The 24943-nt window shown below is 53.4% G+C and overlaps 12 protein-coding genes across 12 annotated transcripts; 3 read left to right on the top strand and 9 right to left on the bottom strand.

Moving 5' to 3' along the window:
- Nucleotides 1–192: 192 nt before the first annotated feature.
- J4E85_002758 (uncharacterized protein) lies at nt 193–1344 on the top strand (the record flags this gene model as incomplete). Its single annotated transcript, XM_051467032.1, has 1 exon — nt 193–1344. One exon carries the CDS (start codon nt 193–195, stop codon nt 1342–1344), a length of 1152 nt encoding a protein of 383 aa, XP_051329887.1.
- Nucleotides 1345–1739: 395 nt separating this feature from the next.
- On the bottom strand, nt 1740–2494 carry J4E85_002757 (uncharacterized protein; the record flags this gene model as incomplete). The annotated part of the gene is made up of 2 exons (XM_051467031.1): nt 1740–2223; nt 2271–2494. 2 exons carry the CDS (start codon nt 2492–2494, stop codon nt 1740–1742), a joined length of 708 nt encoding a protein of 235 aa, XP_051329886.1.
- A 768-nt stretch (nt 2495–3262) lies between these two features.
- Nucleotides 3263–4249, bottom strand: J4E85_002756 (uncharacterized protein; the record flags this gene model as incomplete). Its single annotated transcript, XM_051467030.1, has 1 exon — nt 3263–4249. One exon carries the CDS (start codon nt 4247–4249, stop codon nt 3263–3265), a length of 987 nt encoding a protein of 328 aa, XP_051329885.1.
- A 494-nt stretch (nt 4250–4743) lies between these two features.
- J4E85_002755 (uncharacterized protein) lies at nt 4744–5325 on the bottom strand (the record flags this gene model as incomplete). The annotated part of the gene is made up of 1 exon (XM_051467029.1): nt 4744–5325. One exon carries the CDS (start codon nt 5323–5325, stop codon nt 4744–4746), a length of 582 nt encoding a protein of 193 aa, XP_051329884.1.
- Nucleotides 5326–6635: 1310 nt separating this feature from the next.
- Nucleotides 6636–7013, top strand: J4E85_002754 (uncharacterized protein; the record flags this gene model as incomplete). The annotated part of the gene is made up of 1 exon (XM_051467028.1): nt 6636–7013. The coding sequence occupies one exon, from the start codon at nt 6636–6638 to the stop codon at nt 7011–7013; it is 378 nt and encodes a 125-aa protein (XP_051329883.1).
- Nucleotides 7014–7973: 960 nt separating this feature from the next.
- SRK1 (MAPK-activated protein kinase Srk1) lies at nt 7974–10176 on the bottom strand (the record flags this gene model as incomplete). The annotated part of the gene is made up of 3 exons (XM_051467027.1): nt 7974–9099; nt 9158–9402; nt 9643–10176. The coding sequence occupies 3 exons, from the start codon at nt 10174–10176 to the stop codon at nt 7974–7976; spliced, it is 1905 nt and encodes a 634-aa protein (XP_051329882.1).
- Nucleotides 10177–12005: 1829 nt separating this feature from the next.
- On the bottom strand, nt 12006–13270 carry J4E85_002752 (uncharacterized protein; the record flags this gene model as incomplete). The annotated part of the gene is made up of 2 exons (XM_051467026.1): nt 12006–12012; nt 12135–13270. The coding sequence occupies 2 exons, from the start codon at nt 13268–13270 to the stop codon at nt 12006–12008; spliced, it is 1143 nt and encodes a 380-aa protein (XP_051329881.1).
- Nucleotides 13271–15246: 1976 nt separating this feature from the next.
- Nucleotides 15247–16347, bottom strand: J4E85_002751 (uncharacterized protein; the record flags this gene model as incomplete). Its single annotated transcript, XM_051467025.1, has 1 exon — nt 15247–16347. The coding sequence occupies one exon, from the start codon at nt 16345–16347 to the stop codon at nt 15247–15249; it is 1101 nt and encodes a 366-aa protein (XP_051329880.1).
- A 632-nt stretch (nt 16348–16979) lies between these two features.
- Nucleotides 16980–18257, bottom strand: J4E85_002750 (uncharacterized protein; the record flags this gene model as incomplete). Its single annotated transcript, XM_051467024.1, has 1 exon — nt 16980–18257. The coding sequence occupies one exon, from the start codon at nt 18255–18257 to the stop codon at nt 16980–16982; it is 1278 nt and encodes a 425-aa protein (XP_051329879.1).
- A 573-nt stretch (nt 18258–18830) lies between these two features.
- Nucleotides 18831–20522, bottom strand: J4E85_002749 (uncharacterized protein; the record flags this gene model as incomplete). Its single annotated transcript, XM_051467023.1, has 1 exon — nt 18831–20522. The coding sequence occupies one exon, from the start codon at nt 20520–20522 to the stop codon at nt 18831–18833; it is 1692 nt and encodes a 563-aa protein (XP_051329878.1).
- A 694-nt stretch (nt 20523–21216) lies between these two features.
- Nucleotides 21217–22152, bottom strand: J4E85_002748 (uncharacterized protein; the record flags this gene model as incomplete). Its single annotated transcript, XM_051467022.1, has 1 exon — nt 21217–22152. The coding sequence occupies one exon, from the start codon at nt 22150–22152 to the stop codon at nt 21217–21219; it is 936 nt and encodes a 311-aa protein (XP_051329877.1).
- A 1004-nt stretch (nt 22153–23156) lies between these two features.
- On the top strand, nt 23157–24290 carry J4E85_002747 (uncharacterized protein; the record flags this gene model as incomplete). The annotated part of the gene is made up of 2 exons (XM_051467021.1): nt 23157–23644; nt 23696–24290. The coding sequence occupies 2 exons, from the start codon at nt 23157–23159 to the stop codon at nt 24288–24290; spliced, it is 1083 nt and encodes a 360-aa protein (XP_051329876.1).
- Between the last annotated feature and the right edge of the window lie 653 nt (nt 24291–24943).

Raw genomic sequence — 24943 nt, 5'->3', positions numbered from 1 at the left:
CCCAATAGCCTAAGACAAGGCCATGTATTCGTGCCGTCAGGCCGACTGCCAAGCGGTACCACCATGATCTTTTGCCTGAACGAGTTGAAGAGGTAGGCTGTGCTTCGCTGCTTCCTAGATATATAGCATCAGGCTACCTCCGATCGCATTCGCATCACGACTCACAAACTACCATTATAGCAAGTATTTACTATGTCCATCCACAACAAGATCCAGCAGGCAGCGCAGAGGAATGAGGAGCTCCTTCGTGGCCTCGAGGACACAGATTCGGCGCCCTCACAGCTCAAGCAGCAGAACGCCTATATCGCCGACCTCGACGCGCAAATCAACAACATCAGGAAGCGCGTCAACGACCTGAAGCAGAAAACAGCCAGCGAGCTGAAAGACCACGAAAAGTACCGTGACTCGCACTTCCGCCGCTTCGCCCACAAGGCCAGCGGAAAGAAGGAGAAGTTCGCCGAGAAAGCCGCCAAAGAAGAGAAAGAGTACTTTGACGCAATCCAAGAGCAAAAGAGCGCCGAAGACGAACTCGCCTACGCAAAGCAACTCCGCGCCGAAGCCGAGACGCGCAAGAACGAAATCGCATCGCAAGCCCAACGCCACACGGCGCTCCAAGCCGACCTCGATGCGCTCTACAACTCCATCTTCGCAGGCCACACGCCCGAATTCCCCGACGAAGACCGCAAAGAAGATGCCTGCAATGCCGCGCACGCGCACGTCCAAGACCTGACCCAACGCCTCGAGCGCGAGCGCCACATCCTCTTCCTCCTCGGGCAGACGTCTGTCAAGCTGTCTGCCGCCCGCGAACACCTCGACGGCGCATACGGCATGTCGCAATACGACATGTTTGGCGGCGGAACAATGGCCAGCATGCAGAAGCGGAACTACCTCGAGCGCGCCGAGAGCTCCATCCAACAGGTGCGCATGCTACAGCAGCAGGTCAAGCAGGTTGCGCCTGAGATACCGGGGCTGGGTCAGCTCAACATCGCCATGGGTAGCATATGGAGCGACGTGGTGTTTGACAATATCTTCTCCGATATGCAGATGCACGATCAGGTCAAGCAGTCTATTGCGCAGGTCGACCGCGCGGGGAACAAGTGCGGGGAGATTATCCGACAGCGTGAGGCGCAGGAGAAGGGGCTGCAGGGCGAGGTCGATCAGGCAAAGGCGAAGCTACAACATGCGCGGTTGCAACTGCAGCAGGCGCGTGAAGAGGCGTTTAGGAGGGTGCTGGGCGGACAGCAGCAGAATGTGGGTACGGGGGGTTTTGCACCGCCTGCTGGTGAGGCTCCGCCGCCGGAGTACACGGCGCCGGCGGGTCCTCCTCCTGGGTATTCGGCTTGAGCCGTGAGGCGGTGGTTCATGCGTGTGGCTTGCTGATACGGATGGGGCTTGTGTTCGGCCCGTATACCCTCTGTATTCTATGCTGTGGGGCTCGGCGTGACTTTGGTTCTAGTAGCGGTGGATAGAGACTGTTTATACGAATGGAAGTAGTTTGTAATGGTATCTGGACTTCGGCAGTTGTTTCGACTTGGTTGAAGATAAGCTCGCTTGATTTCTGGAAGGTGAACCGATACGGATGCTGCAACGTTGAGGGGGCTGGTGGCAGACGGCTGATGAGGAGATGAATAATAGTTTCTCATGCGAGCACTAGATGGTTGAACAAGGCATGTGGTGGTTTCAATTCAGCAAATATCATGATAAGATGCTATGTTATGTACTGCTATCTACACCACCCCTCAAATGAAAGCCTCGTCAAGGTAGTTTCCAAAGTTGCTGTCACGGAAAGACGGTGTCGCACTTCCGAAATCCGTGTTCTCAATCGCACTCCTCGCCGCAGCCGTCATGCTGTCCCACGCAATCAACGGCTGCTCTCCACCCTGCGTCGTAGTCTCAATCAACTGGTGGTTAACCGGGAAAATGGACCTATACCCAATCCTTGGCCTGGTACCAGTGAGACTGGGGTTGGTAACCTTGTCGTAGTCGCCGTGAGCAGAGATGGCGACGCCGCGGATGGTGGCGGTGGTGGACTGGGCGGACAGCCAGACGACGATGTTTTCCCAGTCGTGGCGGTGGCCGAGACCGGGGCCGGGGCTGTCTTTGGGCATGTACCAGGAATACATGATGGCATAGGCGCCGTTGTGGGCGGTGGCGCGGGCGTAGACTTGGCCGGGCGAGGAACTGCACCCGCTGTTTGAGGCGCCGGTGGGTTGGAGGCCGCCGCTGGAGGGTGTTAAAAGGATTCACTTTCTGGATTAGGGGTGACTTACCCTGTGTCACCTGCGGCGTTGACGGCGGGGAAGGGGACACAGCCGTTCTCGACCTTGAGGTAGGGCTTGTATTTTAGCATGAGCTGTCCTACGATGCCGGATGGAACGGTCTCGGGGAAGCCAACGACGGCATCATGGGCGATGACAGCACGGCTTTGGAGATTGACGGGAGAGGCGAGGACGACGCTCGCGGCTGCGAGGAGCTGGACGGCAATGTTGAACATCTTGACTTTTACTGAAAGCAAATGGATGTAGGAATGAACGGCGAGGTGTGTCAAGCGAGTGACGATGTCTTTGAGCTGGGAGACTGGCTTGATCTTCAAAAGATGGTGGCTGCGGTGGTTTTATACGAAGTCTTCGGCGTGTTCAGTATCGTGCGGCTCTTCCCGATATCGTGCTCACTGAGTCCTCAAGTCTCTCTCAATCCCAATGGGGAAGTTCACGATACAGACTAGCAAAAGCGCGATACGAGCAGAACCGTGGAGAGCACACAAACAGCGCACATGCCCTGATATACTACCACCAATTGGCCGTTTATCCAGCGCCCTTGGGCGCATAACAACGTTTCCGACGTTGTCGCTGGGGTACCTGCAGCGCATCGGCGTCCGGCACGGGACGATTCAGACGTTGCATATTCTACGCCCGGAGCAAACATGCGTGAAAGGCAACGCAGGATGTCGATCGACTAGATTGGGAACCACGACGGTTGCATGCCGGCGAATAAGGAGAAAGCGCGTGGCTGATCGCGTCCGAGCCATTGGTGCTTGGCCGAGACTAGGCCGAGTCCGCATCAGGCAGGTGCAGGGGAGGTGAATGTGACATGCTGCAGTCTGGAGAACAAAACGAGAAATGCATTAGATTCGTGGATTCATGCTGGTGGGCTGCCGAACGTGAGGAATTGGTGGTGAGTGATTGGACGTACCTGCAGTCACGGGGACAAAAGGCATGATCTCGGGTATCGAAGATTAGATTGTATCTCGCAATCCAGTCAATCATCCGAACTGCCTCCAGACAGTATTGCGCCGGTCTTTTGGTGGTGTCTCCGGGCCTGGCATTAGCTCGCGCAGCAGGTCGTTGATGTCCAGGCCACGCTCTTGACAGTCGTGCCATTGCCGTGGGTAGCCCAGGCTGACCTCTTCAAAGCGCGTGTTGTCTATCCAGTCTGTTCGCCTGATGTGTAGATGGCCAGAGACGACAACCTTTGCGTTGTACTTGTTGTGCCAGTCCTCGGTCTTCTTTGTGCCGCACCAGAGGGAAAAGCGCTCGACTCGGAACAGCTTCACGAGGTCTTCGCGCAGCGGCCAGTGGCCTACTATGATCAAGGGGATATCTGGGTGCGATGCGACAGCGTCGGCGAGCTTCTTCTCCGTCTTCTCGAGAAGTGCATTGCACCATTCGATGCGCGACGAGTAGGGGTCGGGATGCAGGAGGTGCTCGTCGGTCGCTTCTATGTCTTTCTCTCGCGCCCACTCGAGCGCATCCTCTAGCTTTACATGGCTAGGCCGGAAGCTGTAGTCGTATAGCGTGAAGATGGGCGCAATGAGACATGGACCTCCTTCGCCCTCCCACAGCGTGTATGGATCTTCTGGTGTGATTATGCCGTACTCCCGCGCAATCGCAACGCACTCCATGTATTTCGCCTCGCCCCTCGCGCCATGCTCTTTCTCCGAGGGCAGCGTATACAGCTCGTGATTGCCTGGCACCCAGAACACCTGCCGGAAGCATTCCTTGACCTTGGTGAAGGCGAGCCGACAATGCTCCGCCGACTCGCCAACGTCTCCACACAGTATGAGGTCATCGTGCGGGTGCGGCAGGAGCTTCTCGAGAGCGTCGCGATTGCCCTTGAAGGAGAGGTGGATGTCGCTGATGCCCCAGAGGCGGCTCTCTGGGGGCGTCTCGGCGGAGGGCGGGGAGCTCGGCGGGGTTGACGTGGTGTCTGCGGCGGCTGCGGCTTCGGCGGCGGCGAGAAGAGGGTCCATGGTGGCGGCGACGGTTGACTGCGCAGTTGACTACGCGCCGTGACGGAGGTTATATAGTGACAATGTCTCAAACAGACGTGTTGCAAAAAACTAACTACATCATAGTTCTTTCTCCGACGCGTGTCCGCCGTTTCGACGGGCTATTATTATCGATTCGCACAGACCAGTAAGACGTCAAGCTCGTATCAGGAAAGAGCAGTTCATTTACCTAGTCTCACCTATTCGCTGAAACTGTCTTCATCCAGCATACGTATAGCAGCTGTGTATCGTCGCGAAACCGGGTCCCCGCGGTCTACCGGTTGATGTTGGAAGACTGACGATATCTAGGTACGCTGGCTTTAGAGTTTCACTACGGCGAGGCTGACATGGTACACAACATCTGATGACAGGAACTGCGCAAACGGATTGTGAACATCGTCGATACTTCAAAGGATCGCGTACGATTCACGATCAAGAATCTTAATATCCTCATCCATCAGTTCCAGCCGCATCGCCTAACCACCGACGTTGTTCTCGTCGCTCGCGACCACTCCCTCCGCTTCATGCTCGCGTTCTGCGGTCTTCTGACCCTCATCCTCGACCCAAACCTCGTCGCGACTCTCCCATGCATCATTCAAATCCGCCAGAATCTGCTCGTCGTAGAATGTCCATGTGGCTGGGAGCGTGAACCCCTCACGCGTGAACCTATCTCGCACGTGCATAGCTTTACATTCTCCTCTTTCAAATTCGTAATATGCCGACGGCCGCTCTGCTTCCGGGATCTTCTCCAGCTCAAGTTTTGTCAATCGATCCAGCTTCTTGAGGATAGCATCGCATTTCTTGTTCATTATCGAAGGGCCAGTACCTGGTGGTATCAGGTACCGGTACTTGAGGACTGCATGGCTGAGGTTCTCATACAGCAGATCATATCTCGGATACTCCTTAGGGCCCAACGACTCCCTCCTATGTGTGAATATGTACGGTGCAGAACTTCGTCGGAGCTCGAAAGTCGAAGATTCATAGATGGTATCAGGCTGCTCAGGCGCTGAGACGCCTGTAGTGTCGAGATCAAGTATCCAGGTCCGCGAATCCCCCATCCGGCGGGTTATACAACTTGGTCCATCCGTTTCCACGTGCAGTATTCCGTCAGCCCAGTACCACGACCCTAACCCTTCCCACGACGCTGGACTTCCAATCCTTTGTACAAGGACTACGTACTGCCAAAGGTATTTGTCGTCGCACATCGTCAGATGACACTTCTCTTTGATGAAGGTCTCGTAGGGAAATATCGTATATGCTTTGTTCCATGTTATAAAGCGCGCCTCATGGGTTGCTTGACGGGTAATCATATGTACTTCTAGTTGGTTGAAGTTCCAGATGCGAAGGTCCACGCGCCTCCATTTCCCGTCAACACCACACTTTTTTGTACAGTAAAGGCCCTCATTCAGGTCCGGTTCCTGTGGATGTCTATCATAATGCGCAAAGCCTTCAGAATCCAGGTAATCAACTAGCGGCGCCATGCGGGTGGGTTCAACCCATACACTTAAATGCGTACACTCGAGTTTCGAGCGCGCAATGAAGCTTAAGCGGCCATCAGTGGTGAACTCCTGGCTGTAATCATCCAGCAGAGCGCCGCATTTTCCTTGGACGGACCGAAATTCCCGAGGGTCTTTGAAGAAATGCTGGAGTTTGTAGTTGATGTTGTAGTCAGAAGCTACAAGCGTCGGCCACAAAGAGCCGAAGGCCTTGCAGGTGCAGGTAAGCCTTGCGATGGCACCCGGATTGAGATGATCGAGGAGAACGCGTTGGATGGGCGCATACCGAGGACTGAGCAGGTCGATGAGGGAAATCATAGTTGTTAGATGGTTGGTCATGTAAGAATGTGCTTATGAGTGGTTATAGAGCGAGAGAATCAGGAGGTTAGGGGCGCCCATGATGTTATATAGGCTTTTGGTATTCATTCCTAAACAAGACATCACATGCGTGATAATCAATAACGCCGTCAGCTTTTACGTTCAGTTAATATACGATCACGTAGCTGAAAGCGCAGTGTCGTGTCACAAGCAATTCGCTGTTGTTGTAGTGCTGCTACAATCGCACTTTCCTCTTGTAGTCGGATTCTTCATGACCGTAGTCAGTGTGGCAGGTGCGTCCACGGTTTGGGCGGGTATCCTCATCTGCGTCTCCTCGTCAACACTCGCGGTGAAGGTGAGAGTGAACTCTCGATTCTCTAGCGTCTTGAGTAAAGTGCTTGAGCCTAACAAGACTTCACTCTCCAGATTCCTTTCAAACAGCTACCACGTCCTTCTCCAATGCCTAGGTATCTTCCATCATTCAAGATTACATACCATCAGCGTCATCGCCATCATCGTCATCACCCTCAACAATGACATCCCCACCCTCTGCAATGCAAACCCGCGCCGAGAACGCCGAAGCGCGCGAGCGCTACCTCAAAACCAACCTCATCCGCTCTCAGCGAGACCTCGCGCAAGCGAACAAGAAGAATGAAGACCTCGCGGCAAAGCTGGAAGCGGCGGAGAAGGAGCTTGAAGAATACAAGCAAGCTGAAACCGATCGCGAGAACGAGCAGAAGAAGGTCGAGGATGACAGCGAGCAGTTGATGGAAGCTCAAGCAGAGAGATTAAGAGAAGCTAAGGCAGCGGGGGGTGGTTGGAGGGAACAAGCACAAGCAGTCTACGGTGATACGCCTCTCGCACCCGCACTGAGCTGGAGGGAACAAGCGGCGGCATGGCAAGCCTGGTTCGAGGCGGAGTCGAAGAAGTGATCGTATATGGTTTCGCGTTCATTGTCCTGTGTAGTAGTTTAGACCGTCTTTTTCTGATAATTCCATCTGATTGTCATCGCGAGCTATTGTCTGACACTGCTTTACTCTCATGGGTTGTACTCCACTGTGCGGGGGTGAAATGCCACGCTGATCGCTGACAATAGGCTGTACGCTCGGAGTCCAAGATTGCTAATGTACATCTTAGTGGTGTTAACCTTGTCAGGTTTTCATTCCTTTTTAAGACGTTTGAGCAGCGAAGATAGAGTATTGCCTAGTTATAGAAGTCACGACTAACATGATCTTACTACTGAGCGCGACAGATACACAAGAATTAGTGAACTTCTACGGGCAATAAAACACGCTAGTTGATGTCTATTCAGGTTTAGGAACGAGGTGGGAGAACTGTTAAATATCATTGTATACAGCAAAGGTAGTAATGCCCAAACTCTCGAGCTCGTGACGACATCATGTCTTTGTCAGGCTGCGGTCTCGTATGCGTAGTAGACCTCTACAATCGAACCGATTTCGAGAGTATCGCACCTTTATTCGCTAAACATCTGCATCGTCGCCATGTCGAACAAGACGACAACTTCAATCACGCAATCTATCACTGAATCATGGGAATTGTCATCGTTTTCAAACATTATCATTCATGCTACATGGACAACCATGCCACATCGCATGTAACTATCATCCATCCATCGCCATGCCAAAAGCTTCATAACTATGCCTAAACCCTCTCTTCTCCCATCTCCATGTCCGTCATCCCGAGGGACAGACAAGAGACCGTAAAGCCATGCCATGAGAGGAGAAACACAGACAAAGCTCGCATACATGATATAACCAAAAATCGTAGAGAGAACCGGGGGAGGGCAGGAAAGAGTGATTAAGGAAACGCAAAAACGCCATCATGACACGAGACTCATCATCGTTTCACCAATCCTTCGCGAGCGAGGATTGTCATTGGACGGAGATGTTGTTCCTCAGGCCGCTGGGCTCGGGGCCCTTCTTGTTGCGGCGGCCGAGTAATGTCGAGCTGTCCATGTTGAGCTCAAATGCACCCTTGTTCCTGACTTGGCGCTTAGCCGCGGCCGCAACAGCTGGGGAGTGTTGGCCGTAGCCTCGTTCTTGCTGTCGCGGCTGTGCTTGTTGTTGCTGGCGAGCTTGGGCGGCGGCAGATAGTGTGGTGTTGCGCATCTTCTGCTCCATGCCGGATACATCGGCACCTTGGGACTTGGGCAGCTTCGCGGGCGGATGTTGCGACGCTGGGTCGTATGGTGCAGACTCAGCAGCGTACTCGTCATCATCTTCACCTTCGTCGAGAGCGTTGAGCGAGTTCATGGCGTTGGCGCCGCGGTAGCCCTGCTTGAATTGCTTCTTCCGCTTGCCCTCCTCTTCTTGTCGGTGCACAGCGTAACTGACATCGAACACTTCTCGCAGGTTGACGGCACCAGGCGAACGGAAGTCCATGCGGCGAGCACCGGGCGACTCGAGGTGGGAGAAGTCTGGCTGGAGGCGCTCCTTCTTGGCAGCGGGTGTGGCGAGCGGTGGTGCGTCGTAAGCGGAGTAGGTAGGCTCATCGGCTTCACGTATCCATGGGTGGTTCAGGAACTGGTTAATGTCGTAGCGCTTCTCGGGGTCGACGGTCAGCAGGTGGGAGACTAGATCCTGTGCAGACTTGGAGATGTCATCCCACCATGGCGACAGGAATGTGTACTGGCCGCGGGCGACCTTCTCTGTGAGGGTCTGAATAGACTCGTCGTAGAACGGAGGGAAACCGCAGAGCAGCGTGTAGAGCACACAGCCCAGCGCCCACATGTCGACGGACTTGGAGTAGCGCTCATCTTTGACAATCTCAGGGGCGGTGTAACCGACAGTACCACACGGTGTCATGGTCTGCGTATCCCAGATGACCTTGCTGAGACCGAAATCGGCAATCTTGATGAGGCCGATACCACCGGCGCCCTTGCCCTTGACGAACTCGCCCTCGTCGGCCTTGTCTTCATCGTCCGGGCCCCGCGGCTTTGGGTTGCGGGTGGGGATGAATGGTGTGGGGTAGAAGAGAAGGTTCTCAGGCTTGATGTCTCTGTGAATGACGTCAGTAACTATGCTTGGCATCGTGACTGGCATCGATAAGGACGTACCGGTGGACAACACCTGCCTCCTCGTGCAGATATTGCAGGGCCTTGGCCACCTGGATGATGGTGTGGCGGGACAGGTCTTCGGAGAAGTACGTCAGACGGACGATTTGGTGGAACAGCTCACCGCCAGGGCACAGCTCAAGCACGATGTAGTAGTACTGCCGCGACTCGGAGAAGTCGATGAGCTTGACGATGTTGGGGTGGTCGAGCTGGCGCATAATCTGTACTTCCTTGAGGATGTTCGCTCTCTATAGGGCAGTTAGTGTCTGCCCTTTAAGCCCGTCGTGAAGGGGGATGCTGAGTCGAGCATCGGGGGTTATATTATCGCACCTCGGCTGCTTTGGGCGTCTTGAAGTCCGGATGCACATGCTTGTCCTACACCGGCCTCGCGTTGGTAACGTCCAAAAACACCCAACTGTTCATCGGGTAGGATAGGGGTGACTAGGAAATGTGCAAGGAGGAAGGAGGGCAGGAGGGGTAATACTAACCTGCTGTGAGTTCATCTCGAACTTGCGGACGACCTTGATGGCGACCTCGTCCCATTGGCCGGTCGTGTCTCGTGCGCGGTAGACGTTGCTGAAGGCGCCGTCGCCCATCTTCTCGAGGAGCGTCCATCGCTCGAGGCCGGGATACCTCGGCAGCTTGCCTTTGGCCTCGCGCTCCTCGGCGACGATGCGCTCGAGTACCTGGGGGTCGACGCCGGCGCCCTTGGCAGCGGCCTGCTTCTTGTGCTCCTTTTGGGCGGCGTGCGCGGCGGCGTCGCCTGCCTGGGCGGCAATGTTGCGGTTGTCGCCAGCGCCAGCGCCGACGGAGTAGTCGCCATGGGGGGCCGCGTGGTTCTGGAGCGGCTTGTGGTCCATTACGGGCTCCGAGATGCCATGGTGTACGGGGTCCGGGTGCTGGTTGTACCGTTGATGTTGCGACTGGGCGTGGACATTGGAGACATTGGTCGTGGGCTCCGCGTTCTGGCGGGCCTGCTTGCCATGGCGCAGGAAGTTCTTAAAATTCTGTATCGCGGCCATGTTTAGTGTCTGGACGCTGGGAGATATTACAAAGCCCGTCAATAGCGGGGTCGTCGAGGCTGCGATGGAGAATGCAAAAAACAAGCGGGTGCAGCCGTTTGTTGGGGCAGAGGGCAGACGGGCGGTAGCACGGCGGGAATACTCGTGTGGTGAGGGGAAGTCAGGGAGAAGCGCTGGTTGGAAAGAAGGTCATGCATGGACGAAGGAAGGAGTGAAGCCGGAACAAGAGAGGAGCGACGTTGCGTCATTGGCGCACGGGCTTCATGACGCTGCAGGCTACATCATCGCCAAACAAGCTGCACCACACGCACACGATATGATGCGTGCTGCTGCCCGTGGCGCCTCAAGCTCTAGCCGTGGTGCATTGCGTGCAGCGAAGAAGCATATCGAAATGTGTAGAAATGTATCGAAATATGCCTTACCTCGATGACTGGGAGGCCCATCTTCTTGCGTCCGCCGCGGGGAGACGTGGTTTTGGACTGCATGTAGCGATTCGATCTCGATGATCGCCTTCGTCTCTGCTTATTGACTCGCTCTGCGGTGGAGGTATGACGCTCGTTTCTGTTCCGCGTCCCGGCTGGGAGATCTCGTGGCTTCCGCTAGCACGAGCAAGGGTCGAGTTTGAGGGCGTTTGGAATTGGAAGGATTATTAGATCGCGATGGGTCGTGATGGGCAGGAGAGGCGAGCAACGGCGGTGTCAAAAAGAAGAGGAAACGAACTCTATGTATCGTCTCTAGATTATTTGTCTTTTGCTTGGACGAGGCCACTGCGCTACTCCGCGCGAATACTCTTCAGCAATAGTGGCAGACGCTGACGCCCGCGGAATCTCCGGCAGCCTCCTCCCAGCTCCCAGTAGACTCGCACAGTCGAGCCTGGCTCCATCTAGAGGCTGAGAGGCTCGCTAGGGACGCTGCCGCCGACGCCACGCTGCATGCAAACCTCACTCCGACCTTGGAAGAGGGTCCCGAGACGGCCTGAACGCAGCCCAATGACCGCATATAAGACCAGGGCATCTGTCAGGGTAGACATATGGCAATCTCATGGCGCATGCGTCCTCCCAGCGCGCCCGCAGTTCTAATTTCTCGCTCTTCGCGTTTCCAACGGCCTAGCAGCCTGCAGGGTCCAGCTAGCGCGGCGGATCCGTTACGTCACCGTCTAGTGGGGAACTTCATTGAAGACGTCAATTTCGCCCTCTCGAGACCTCTGGGCTGAAACACATGTGCCGCTTACGGCGTCCAGACGAATTCACGTAGATCGCGTTGGGCAGGCCACGAGACCTTTTCAATAATGTAGGTAGCTCTAGTCTCGGTCGCGCCGGCCATGTCGGCCCAAATCCAAGGCCTTGACGCATGGGATTCGGTCCGCCCATCTATCATTGCGCGTTCGCAGGGTTGCGAGCGGAGCTGACATGGGGACTGACGGGGACTGACATGGGACATGGCAGGTAGAGTTCTTGGGGTCAGGTTTGTCATATTTGGATCTGATAACTAATAGACCCTTTCCCACGATACCCTCGTGGCAATCATCTGGACCCGCGTGGCATGACTAATGAACGTCGCCAAGTGCGGATGGCGACCACGTGCCCGCCTCGCTACACCAAGAAAAAAGCGTCATGTCAGTCAACGTTGGATGAGGAATGCGACAAATGCATGCGTGGAAGAAAGTTTACAGTATGCGCTCAATGTCACTAGTGAGCCGGTAGCCGTGAGAAGATCAGGGTACGGCCGGCACGGAGACAGCAACATCCCGCCAAGCTTGGCAGCGCCTGAAACGCAATCGAGTCCACACGTAGCTGACGGATCCAATCTCTCCACATACCACGAATAAATCATACGCTATAACAGGGTATGTAGGATGTCAGGCATATAGAACACGTGTTTGCATAGCTCTGACACCGTACCTAAACTTCAATTTGACCTGCCTATCTCTCAACTACAGCGCCTCACACCTCTCACACCCACAATCAAATCCCCACGTCTTCTTCAGCCTCAACATCCTCTTCCCACGACTCAGCTTCCTCTCCTCCCCACTCAAATACGTGATGCACAGCTCCTGCCCGGCCTTGATATCCTTCCCAGCCGTAAAGAACCACGTCCTGCCCTCCCTCCTCTTCTCGATATTCGGCCCGCACGAGTGGTTGAAGTAGCTTGCAGCAGGCCAGCAACCGTATCCAAAGAACTCCGAGCCGTCGTCTTCGAGAGACCGAATACCGAAGGAATTGTGCGAGTCGCGGGATGAGAGGGTAATGAGGGATTCTGCCGTTACAAGGGGAAGAAGTGGAAGCGGAAGAATGGCGAGGAGGTGCAGGTAGGTTCTTGTAAAGGCGCCGAGGTCATCGGAGCTGTGGTAGGGGGTCTTGTCGTCTGCAAGGGCCTCCACCCGTTCCCATTGGTCGGGATGGAGATACCGCCAGACCAGGCCGCTGACGCAGAAGCTCATCACGTCGGGTGTGATGTTCTGCTGTAGTGCCTTTTGCACGGCCTTCTTGTGCTGCTTCGTGACAGCAACTCCGGCCGTCTGCTCGCTTTCCCGTGCAGCCCGTATCAGCGCCGCCTGTGCAGAGACATTCTCCCACGCCTGCTGGATTTCCTTGACCTTTGGGCGTGGTAAGTCGGTGTCCACCATATCGCTATCCTCTTTGCTCCGCTTCTTCACGAGAGTCTCAACCGCAGTCCATGCCTGAACTCCGACCTCGCCGTTCTCCTCCCGCCACTTCTCCTGGCATGCTTCCGAGCAGAAAGCAAACCCCACCGTCTTATCCCGTATGTCCAGATCCCGCCCGTAATCGTATCCAAAACATTGCCCACACACCTCGCGCCGGTATTCGCGCAGTAAGACGGAGAGGGAGAGGTCTTCCGAGCGCCACACTATTGCGCCCTCTGGTATATCCTGCGAAGCGAAGACAGCGCGGCCGGCGGTCGGTGTATGGCGGACTTGGAAGAGGGAAGATATTGGTGCGCCCGCTGGCAGATCGCTCGCTTTATCGTTCGGCGTATCGTTCGGATGTATCGAGGAGGCTGAAGAAGGGCGTGAGATGCTGAAGACCGAGTCACTGGCTACAGGGATAGACGAGTCGCTTTCGGTGGCGTCCATTGTAGCAGTGTCGATGGGATTAGCAGCACGGCAAGCGGCAGGTGAGTGAATCGTTGGATGAATTGACGCTCCTTTCGGGAGTCAAAAAGCAATACTATCGTCGAGTCCACAGCGTATACGGTGAAGAGACTACACCCCTCTTTGTCTATCAGAGGGTGGATGGCTAACGGTCGCGCGGGCTGTGGGTCAGTTGCGTATGTCACGTATACTCATGCCAGAATTGAAAGATCGGAGGAAAGCCATTGTGGGTAATTGGGTATGCGGGTGGATACGTTATCGTGACTGTTGATTGACAGAAGGCGAGAGATTTTGTGTCGGTCGTGCCTGGCCAGACCGATCTTTGGCCGGGCAGGGGTGATGGCGCTAGTGCACGATAAGCGAGTCCCTGCTTTTTGCTTCCAGAGTCTGAAGACCTCGGCAGGTCTGACACTACGAAGACGTGGTTTTTGTACTGTTTCCAAGGTTACATCGAGTCTTGTATGAATTCAGATATTTCTTATTCGAGCAGCTATGTAGCTACTTCCTTAACATTGTCTTTCCTCATCAAAGACTGAGATACGCGCTAATCAAACAATGGCCCAAACATAGCAAGGCTAATACGCCAGAAGTATACTCCGCAATCATCGATACTCCTCCCGCTCGCGACTACGAAGCGGGGCAAACCTCCTTGCACGCTTCGTCGGTCTGTCAAAACTTTCTCCTAACTGGGCAGCATCAGCTGTTCGTTTACGCGGCTGTTCCGCAAGAACCCAGGAATCGGGTGGAGAGGCATGGCATTTGTTGCAAGTCGGTGCTCTGGATTGGTGAGACGCGTTTAATCTCTTCTTGTCAATCCATCCCGCGCACGCGACAAAAACGATGCGCTGCTCGCCCTCCATCAGGCTCTTGACAGTGTTCTTCGACACTAATAAGTGGTCGATCATCGACTGGATGCGCTTACGGAATGTCATCCGTTTGGTCATGGCCGCTTTTATAAACGTCCGAGAGTCGCACATCAATGGTAGAGATTCTCGACCTTCATTGTGAAGACGTTCAGCAATTGCGACGAGCTCCTCGCATGCTGTCCACATATTGCGGAGATGGTAAGGTGGCCGATTTTTCTTGGTTGCATGGTGCCATCGCGTGCCGAAGAATTTGGCGGTATCAAACGTGAAGGGGATGCCCAGCATTGCTGCTCCCAACCTGAGGACCCAGGATCTGCGCTCGGCGTCGTTTTGAGGGATCGTCGGGTCGTTTCTGGGTGGATGCCAACCAATGTTTGAAGCGGCATAGTAAGCCCGGTCCTCGGGACTTCCGAATTGCTGAAGATATCCTTGTAGAGTGGGTGCCCTGACGTTGGAGTCAGAGCAATCGGGTGTCCATTCTGTAGACATGGTGGCGTCGTGGTGTGTTATAGAGTTGGTCTTGATGCTGGACAGATGCGATTACTGCACCTGCGGCGATCGGAGTGTAGGCAGGAGTGGGTGTATATGATCCCGCTGGGGAGAGCTGTTGGTCGAGCGGTGGAGTGGTGCGGGTTGTGGGAACCGTCAGGAGCGAAGGTAGCGGGCTTTTTATACCCCAAGGGAGAGAGGTTGTGAGCACGATGGCAGCTCACCGCAGTCGGAGCGAGGCCTTTCACACCTGTTCCCCATCTTGTGAATTGCCTGATGACTTCGCGGTTGTAATCGCCGCCTGCTTCGTATAGTTTGAAGTTTGAAGTGTATATCGTAGAGTGAAAGAGGAGCTTTTCGTTCGAACTTATTGAATTGAATATATACTAGAAGTAAAAAGACTGGAGTATAGCTTCGTAAACAGCGTAATGAAGCGTAAGAAGAAGGATTATATGCAGCGACGTTTAGTGTGCTTGCTGTTTGCGCAAATCCGAAGTGGCTTGCTTTGCTTTCTTTTGTCTCAACACTTGCAACCGGCATCACGGCCAAGCGCGTAGTTTGCCGTTAACAATGCATTGTTCGTCCCAGAAAACGTCCCCCATCTTAGTAATGAGTCGACATACCGAAATCCTTAGCAACCTCCCTGCCTACTGCCTTTAAATTCTCCACAATCCACAACTGCTTATTACTAAACACCATGACAGCCCCCGGCAAGAAAGCAAAGTTCGCCGTCGTAATACCGACCCAAATCTTGCCAATCAGCGTGCCTTCTGGGTTCCAGATATGAATGCCGTCTCCACATCCAGCCCAAACATTACCCTCGGTGTCGGTGTGCAGACCGTCTGGAATGCCGTTGTCGGAATAGGCAAATGTGCGGCGACCGGTTAATCTCTTTGCGTCATGTGTAATGTCGAATGCGTAGAGGGTGGCTGGCCGTGTGAGGTTTAGACTGTACCCCGCGGCACCCGTGTCGGAGACGTAGAGTGTTTTGTAGTCGGGGCTGAATTCAAGACCATTGGGTTCAACGAAGTCGTCTGCTACGACGGCGATTTGGCCGGTGGATGGACTGAAACGATAGACTTGCTTGGGGAGAGAAGGTTCAGGACGGAATCCTTGGACGTATGCGTAGTCTGGGTCGGTGAACCACAAATCGCCTGTTACGGGGTGCTGACGCACGTCGTTGGGTGATGTGAAGTTTCGTCCAAGGAAGTTCGATAGGATGAGTTCGGATTCGCCTGTTACGGGGTCGACGGAGACGAGGCCTGCTGGGTTGACGAGATCACCCTGGTCGCAGTATAGCACTCGTGAAGGTGTTGAGCCGTTAGTCTGCGTGCCGGGTGGATAGTAGGATGTTGCGCCGTTGGCCTCAGCGACACCTGGAATCCGTGTGGAGTTGATTGAGTAGTTGTCTGCGAGGTCGATGACGGTAACGTTGATGGGGTTGTTCAGGTCGCCGGCCCAGCTGCTCGTCACGTATAGCTTGTTTGTGTCTTTGTTGTAGACACCAGCCTCATGGAAAGCATCCCAATCCAGGCTTTCCAGTAGTCGTCCTGTTGCGTTCTCTCCGATCACAGACACAAAGCTTTCATCGTATGCGAGAAGGTTGATGATATCAGGATTTGAAGCATTGGTGGTGACGATGCTGTTCAGGTACGACGGATCCGTCGCATAGGATAGTAGGTCCACGGGGATGATGCTCGACATGATGTTCGTGATGATAGCGAAGATGGATACCTGCAAATCACCATCGCATGGCCTTCCATCTTCTATATACCTCTCCACTGATCGTCGCGCCGGACACCTCACGGTCCCATGTTTTTTTGCAACGTCACTCACCCGCCAAGTTGCCGATGCGATGCTCGTCCATAGTCGACGGAAATATGGTCGGTGAAATGCAGATCTTGGCTGTATGCTTGGCTCGGTAGCTTGACTCGAGGGGAGTGTCGTGTATATTGCCGCGGCGTTTGCTCCGGTGACTGCTGGTCGGCAACTTCCCCAGGTGTTGTATGCACGCCGCACACATGTTCACTCCACACGTTCGCAGCGTTAGGCCATTGCACTCGCTTGTCAAAGCTTATTGTTGAGGTCGCGCAAGCCATACACTATTGAAAGGCTGAGATCTTCTTGTTGAGGTTAGTCCCGAGCTTTTTGGCGATCGTCAGAACACGCGAACCATGACATCATCACGACCGCGATTGCACCTTCAAATGCCGAACTTCTACATCGCATTTCATTTCATGTAAAGTGGGTGTTGCTACCTAGGTGTAACCATGAACATCGACTCATCCCCACATTCCGACCAAATATCGTGCATTCCTGTGTCCTGCAAGCCGCATTCAAGATCGCCTTGCTCGCTTCGCCGATCTATGGTCTAGCAGTAGCTCCTCTTCTTCTTCTTCTTCCAACCGTACTTGCTCTTTCCACGCAGCCATCAGGAACGCTCTAACGTCTTCATCGGAATAGCACCAATCGTCTGGTCGAACGAATCCTTCCATATCGCATGCTATGGCTGAGCCGTTCACCAAGTGGTCGTACTCCTTAGGCCGCTCATCCTCATCCATCTTCGTCAACTCAATCGCAGTCGCCTCGCTTAGTCGGTCGTAAAGCTTTGATATCTTCTCGTAGTACGGTATCTCGATTCTGGCGTGAAACCTCGTAGTTGAGTACGTATGTCGCAGTACTGGATGGCGAAGCTTAGTGCAGACGTTCATCTCGTAGAAAAGAGTTTTATGGTCGTCCCAATCTGGCAGGTCAAGACGAAACGTGGAGGCCTCAAGAACGGCGTCTGGAACAGGAGATGGCGTAACACCCTCTGTGTTCAAAGGCATTACCCAGGTGTGTTGATCTCCCACGCGCCGAAGCCGGGTGAGCAGTTGGCAATCCGTCGGGCGAATCTCATCATGCGCGTTCCAATGTACGCTCTTGATCTTCATGCCACGTAGGCTGAAGAGTCTCAGTTCATATGGATCCATCTCTTTGATATTACGCAGCAGGAACATCTCCCGCCTGACGAACGTTGTATGAGGTAACAGATGGTATGCCTTGTTCCAGGTGATGAATGTTAGCATTCCTGTTGCATACGTGTCTTGCAAGATCATGTGTGCAAGAGACTGCGTCTGACATTTGGTAATCACGACTTTGAGCTTGCGCCCCCCGGGTCCATCCTTCTCATATACATCTTCTGACACGACCTCTCCGTCGCGATATCGAATGGGGGCTTCTGCGTTGGTTTCATCTCGCACGTAGTTTTCAGCCTCCAGGTATCGGGTCATAGCATCGACCTCTTGACCGACATATAGATAGATAGAGTCGAAACGAGGAAGCCCAGCGAAGAGGCAATAGGCGAAGGGGCCGCCAATAAGAGCGTTGCAACGAGCTTGTAATGAGCGGAAGGCTTTTGTGTTCCGGAAGAACGGCTGTAGTGTGACGTCGATGTTGAATGTCCCACTCAGGAGCTTCTCGTTGATATTCTTGTTGATGGTCTTGCTTGTCAACATCAGAGCGATTCTCTCCAACGGGCCCATGGAGGCCATTATAGCATCTTGGATGGGGGCAAATCGTGTGCTCAGCAGATCTGCGAGCGTAACGCTGGTGGAGCTGGTGGAGGCGCCCATGGTGCCTGAATCTGGAATACAGTGTGGTTGAGTCTCGGTGATATTCGGCTGAGGAGAAGAAGGGTGGGCTATTGTCTGACAAAAGTCGCAATAATTTATAACTGATTAGGTATTTGACATGAAGTGAAACGCAGCAGCACCAAGGGCACCAAGGCCAGTACTGCCTTCGACGCCATTGTGAAATCCGCGAAGATAACAACGCGCGCCTTTCACCATGATAAGATTGTTCCCGGATAGTTGAAGTTATGACGTGAGTTCCTCAGATCAGGTAAACAAGGGTACCCGCGCAACGCACCTTCCGTAATGAGCATAACCGTGAACCATTCGACCAAACGAAGAGGATAGTGCCTGAACGATAATGAACATGCTAGCGACATATGTCAAGTCCAATGCCTTCCATTCTACTCACAGTTCACTGCCCGTCCTTACGAAAATCTCTTCATCATGATATACCAGACGTTCCTATTACAGTCTCAAAGTTATATAATACAAAGGTAAACTAGACGCAAAGCAAAAGCTCAAAGAGAAAGAAGAAAGGCGCAAACGAGAAAGAAAACAAGAAACCAGAATCAGCTAAACCCACCACTTCTCCATCTCCGGGTCATCGAGAGCCGACGCAATGTCATTCAGCTCACGCAGTACCTTCACCCGCTCCTGCGCTTCACTCACCAAGATCTGATTACGCTCGATCTTAGTGCGATAAGAAAAGCTCAATGACTCATTCAGCGCCTCCTCCGCTCGCTTCAACTTGCGCAAATCTTCCACATGGATTTCCTTACTCTTCTCCATCAAATCTGCCATCTTGCTTGACTTGCTCGGGCCCTGAGCCGCTTCAGCCGCACGTCTCTTGGTCTGTAGATCGTCGCACAAGTTCTTCACCCGCAGTGTATCGATCTTGAGGTTTTCCAGCAGCGGAGAGTTCTTACGCATATACTCGTGGGCGTCTTCCATGATCTTTTCTGATGTATTCCAGATGGAAGTGTTACTGCGGCCGGCTGGGTAGTGCGAGAAGCCGCCGCCGTTGTAGATGTAGCCTTCGCCGAGCGAAGTCCATATAATCTCGCTGAGATGGGCTTGTGGACGCAGCCAAATCAGATAGATGACGCATTGTTCGAGGCGGTATACCTTGTTGAGTTGCTTGAGCCGATGATCTTCGCATGCGACGGCTTCCATCAGGTTCATGATGTAGTTGGAGCTCGAGTGTTTTGCATGCTGCTTCAGACGTGCGGGCGAGTCTTCTGCATAACCGTATTCGACGAGAGGATGTTCCAGTGGCTTGTCCCAGGCAACCTTCGGTATGGCAGCAAGCCGCGTTCGCAGGGCTTTCAGGAAGGTATGGATGTTGCGGACTCTATCACCGGATACCATCCACGAGTAGTGCTGGTTTTGGGCCTTGCCGGGAGCGAAGAGCTTGTTCTTCTTCTTGGGGTCGACTTGCTCCGTCCAAGTGTATGCTCGGTACTTAGGACAGGATGCCCGACGTGACTTTGCCTTGGTTTTGAACTTGTCGTCTACTTTGTCCGCGTACGCGTCGTTCGCAGGATCGAGATAGCGCTCGATAGAGATACACATGTCGTTCAGTTCGTTTGGCGTAGGTGAGTGTCCGTTGACGTCGACGAAAAGCTGCTGATATATGGATGGCTGCTTGTAGGACTGCTTCCAGAGAGCTTGAAGGTACCGCTCTAGACCGCTATTCGCTCGACGTTGGAGTGCGACGTTGCCGTGAATGATGGCCTCGAGAAGGGTACGGTCGGCAGACGCGAGTATGTTGCGGCCGTAATACGCCATCCAGCCTTGATCCCGAGGCGCGACACTCGAAGAGATAGCTGCCCATCGAACGTTGAGCTCATCTTTAAGAAGATCTTGACAGAGGGCATCGTATCCTTGCTCTCTCAGTAGCCGTAACCAGAGTTGTCGAGACTTCAAGCACGGGTCCGTCGCCTGTGCAGATGCCGATGAAGAGGAAGGTGCGGCAGGTGCGACAGCGCTCTTGCCGTTGAAACGCAGCGCAAGCGGAGTGCGTTCGTCTGCATCTTCATCACTTGAACCCGAGCCATCCTCGTCAACTTCGCTGTCGTTCTCGGGGACCATCGAGCGTTCGAATCGCGATTCGTCTTCGACCAGAGACAAGCCCGCGCGGCGGGCAGCGATCTGTTGGTATGGTGTAGCAGAGGGAACGAACGCGACGTGATCTCGAAATGCGTTGGTGTCGTTGGTGGGGCGCGCGATGTTAAGAAGAGTGAGGTCATTGGTGACTGAGTCCATACTTGGCTATGTCAGTGGTGTGCTGGTATGAGTTAGAGGGGGAATCGGTATCGCGCTATACGACCCAGGGTGGAAGGCAAGTAAAAGAGGCTAGAAGGGCGTGAAGAAGGGAGTATGGGAAGGTGTAACTATCCGCAAAAAATGAGGAGCGGAGTGTCGGGTAGGTTGTGGGTGAGGGGCAGGTAGAATATATGCTCCGTTATCGCGAAGCGGTGACGTCGCGGTACTATGAGCCGCCCGCAAACGGGCGACTTTCTCCTTCACCTCGTGTGAGCCCAAAGCAATGGATAAAACAACGCCTTAAGTGTGTAAATCAAATTGAAGATACACACCCATCCTACAGTACCACTCTGTAGCTAGAAGTATACATTTCTGGTTGCTAGACTTAACGCAAGGCTCAAGATGATGCCGGGTAGCTATGTAGTATCAACAACAACGCCTATGATGCTTTTCAACAGTGTGAGGATATACAGACGCCGCACGAGATACATAGAATTGATCTACTTCAAAAAATACAACATGGATTAAGCTACACTTACCAGATATAGCGACACCAGGAGTTGAGAATGATGTAAGACAATGTGCATATAAGGACGATAAATAAGATAACACAAGAGCTTTTAGGAAGCATTGAGACTAACAAAGATAAGGAAACATACATACAGGAAGACCAAAAACAGAAAAGAAGGCCGCATCAGCGTCGACGCCCACTTGCTCTGCTGCCATTTGCAGCTTTCTTACCAGTCTTTCGACTGTTGCCTGGCGGGTATTCAGGATTTTCACCAGTCAACGAAGGGATTTCGTCTTGAGCACCACGATAAACCCAGAATCCCTCATCCTGCTCGTCACAATCACCACGATCCGTACTGCAAAGCGGAAACAGCACCGCTCCCACATCCTTCATCTTTCGTACACACAGGGACTTGTTCTTTGCACAGTCGAGACAGGCGACATCGGCTCTTGCGATACGGTGCAAGACCATCTTCTTGTTCTTTAGTCGACATCGCATACATGTGTCGGTCGTCAGGATGTCAAAATTGTCCGGTATAATCGCTTCCACCATGCTCTTAATCTCCGCTGGCAGGTGCCCAGCAGACTTCAAATGACCGTCGACGTTGCATTGGCAGGCTTCTGCGGGTGGCGGCGAATGTGCGCTAGCCGGCGGTGATGAAGGTAAGCTGGCGGGCAGTAGATAAGAGGCGTTGACAGACAGGTTTGGTATCTCGAGAGGCATGGTCGAAGCAACATCGGAAGACTTGGGTGGTGCAACATATTGAAGGAAATTAGACGTTGGAATTTTGCCTGATCGAGCAGCTGATGCGGCCTCGTTGAAGAGCTCGAGGGCATCCGATATAAGCCTGGAATGATTGGACGAGCCTTGGCGGCGAACAACGTTGCGTGCAGAGTCCTCATCATAATCATCAGCCTTCCGCTTGATTCCTTGATGTAGAACCTCGCGAATGGCCTTGTCACGCTCTTGATCAGCATGGAGCGAAGCGAGTTCGGACGTGAGGCGCTCAATCTCCTTGTCTTTGCGAGCGGATTCATCTTTGTGCATGTTCAGCTCGGCCAAGAGTATTCGTACCATACTGTTGACCTGCTCAGTCATCTGGTTGTTGTTGGGAGCCATGGTAGTGAGTGGCGGGGAGGCAGAAGGGGCGATCGGGAAGGCAAGAGGTTTGTAAGTGTATACAGAGAAGAGTAAAGGGGAGAATCGGTATCGCGCTATACGACCCTAGTGCAGATTGTGAAGGAGCAAAGATGTTTAAAAAGAGTGCGATTCTTAAGCTGGGGGTGCGAAAGAAGCAACGAGAGAAGAGGAGGCCTGGGGACGAGGCGGAAGATATACTGCGGCACCGGCTCCTTCCTGCTCTGCTCTCACGGGACGACGCTGGAAGCTGAGAGCTCAATGGGCTCACATTGCGCCAATGGATGTGCGGAGTGTGGGGCGTGCTGCGAAGTGAGTGTTGAGCAGGAAGGAGCGAGGGGACTCACCAAACCTCGCAGCGGAAGTGACCCGAGAGCTGAAGAACACCACGGAGGTAGACAGAGACGTTTGTCTTGCAATGAGCGACTGCTGACAGCATGACACACCCTGGAGGTATCCACTACGTTCTGTCCTACCTGTGGCACATCAGTGGACACGATGTATACTTCTACTCATGAGTTGACGATTTGTACAGCTGCCAAAAGTTGCGCGTGCTCATCCAGACATCCTCGTCAAATGCCCATGAAAAGAATTAGTGGTATGCACCTCGATGCTGTTCTGTGTCTGGGACGATGATCTCATGAGCATGCACAGCTGCAAATGCCGATCGAAAGAGGCACTTGCACTTTGTCGTCCCCGGTGAGTTTGCAAGTCTTCACGGTGAAACCTAACACGGGTTAGCGGCATTTGGGTAGAACTTACAACGATAGCAGGCGCCGCGACTCAAATTCTCTTCTTCATCCACATGTCCCTGCTCACTCGGTATCTCAAGATATTCAGTAGTACTACGTGTGGTAAGCACTTGCCCACACTCCCTTCCTTCCGCCCTTCTAGCCTCTTTAGCCTTCCTTCCGCTTAGGGTCGTATAGCGCGATACCGATCTTCCTTTATTCTCTCAATTTCTCGCAATACCTACCTCTTTCACAATGGCACCGAACCTCATCACTGGCACCGTCAAGCCCACTGGAAAGCCGACCGCTGGTCAATCAACACTCGGACACCTCTTCGGCAGCAAAGGCAATTTCGAAAGCCAACTCCGCCGACAAGAGCAAGCGCTTGGTCGCGAAGAGGGCCGCCTCGCAGTTCTCCATTCAAGGCACGATGCCATCGACAGCATGAAGAGTCAACTCGCTGCGAACGAAGAGGTTGCAAGATCCCACAAGATGATCGAAGAATGGCTGCAAGAGCAGGCAAACGTGGTTTACCAGCTCGCAGCAATCTTCAACAAGCGCAGGAGTCTTGCAGCACCTGCGGATCTGCAGATCCAGTTTACTGAAATGCAGTTTGCTGCCCATACAAGTTTGCGACAACTCTTCACTGGTGAGCACGCCCTCGATGCCGCACCAATGAAGCACTTCAAAGAAGAAAAGGTGAAGCTGTTGCGCGAAGTGAAAGAAGTACGCAAAGAGAACGAGTAAGCATTACAGAATACCTCATGAAAACATCAGTTAATTGACGCTCATAGACAATTGGAAGCGGCAGCAAGAGCCCGAGAAGCAGAAGACAAAGCCATAAGAGAAGAATTGGCAAGCGCAAAAGCCGAAATAGCAAGCCTCAAAGACACCGCAAAAATGAGCATGTCGATCAAATCGGAATTCCGCGACGCGAACGAGAACCTCCAAGCACACGCCGCCAACCTCGAGCAAATGCGCAAAGAAGAAAACGAACGCGCAAACAAGACAGAAGCGATATTGGCATTGCGCGACCAAGAACTCGTCGCCATGAAAGAACGTGCCGAGACGGCTGAAGCCAAGCGAGAATCACTCCGAGAAAAGCTTGAGGACGCGAAGGAACAAACAATAGAGGCGATGCAAGGCAAGATTGTGGCGGATAAAAGAGTGAAGGAGTTGAAGAAGGAGCGCATCCAGGCGCAGGACAGGGAAAAGGCCTTGCTAGCTACGATAAGTCAGCAGGCAAAGGAGAGAGAGTTGGAGAGATTGGAGCAGGAGATGGGTTCGCAGGCGCAGCTGCAGGAGAACCTTAATACTTTCGAGGCAGTTTTCGAGGAGGGTGGATCGGCGGGTGATGCGGCGGCGGCGTTCTTGCGTGAGTCTAGTTAGTTTGGTTTCTGTTTCTAGCTTATATCATCCCGCTTTTCTGGCTGTTCTGGCTTGCTTTCGACATACACATCTCTGCTTCGCAAGCAACCCTGTGAATCGTCCACAAGTCGCCTTCCGCTAGGGTCTCTGGACATGTCGCTTGCCCCGCTGGTCAAGAACGACAGCGAACACATGGATTTGGTCGATATCTGCTCCCAAAGAAGCTATAAGGGCAAGCGACACCCCGGTATCATCCCTGAGCCTCGTGGGTAGGAAGCCAAAGGCTTCAAGCTTGCAGGATTCATGCAATTTGGCCGACCTAGCAGATTTTTCGCCGCACCGCACCGATTTGCTTCAGTCTGGGTGGTAGTGTGTGGTCTTTGAATACCGTCGATGATGTAACGGAACGTCAACCGCGCGGGTACCGGAATGGGGAATAAGGATGGCATCGGGGTTGTTGTTGAGATGCCAGGGAGGGCAGTGACAGGGTACGAGCTTCTGCGAATTTTAGTATCTGCCTCGATCTTAATTGTATGGTAGAGCCTTACTGACAGCGACGGTGACAAGGACGGAGGAGACCACGCCGATAATGTTATCTCAAATGCATTAATGATGTATATACTACCCCTCTCTCCCAATCCAACGTAACAACAGAAGACCCATATTCTTGCGAA

This window comes from Alternaria conjuncta (genome assembly GCF_024043145.1).
Source record: "Alternaria conjuncta strain BMP 0040 chromosome Unknown scaffold_3, whole genome shotgun sequence".
NCBI lineage: Eukaryota > Fungi > Ascomycota > Dothideomycetes > Pleosporales > Pleosporaceae > Alternaria > Alternaria conjuncta.
Note: the sequence above shows the minus strand (reverse complement) of the source record. Positions and strands in the feature narration are given on the sequence as shown.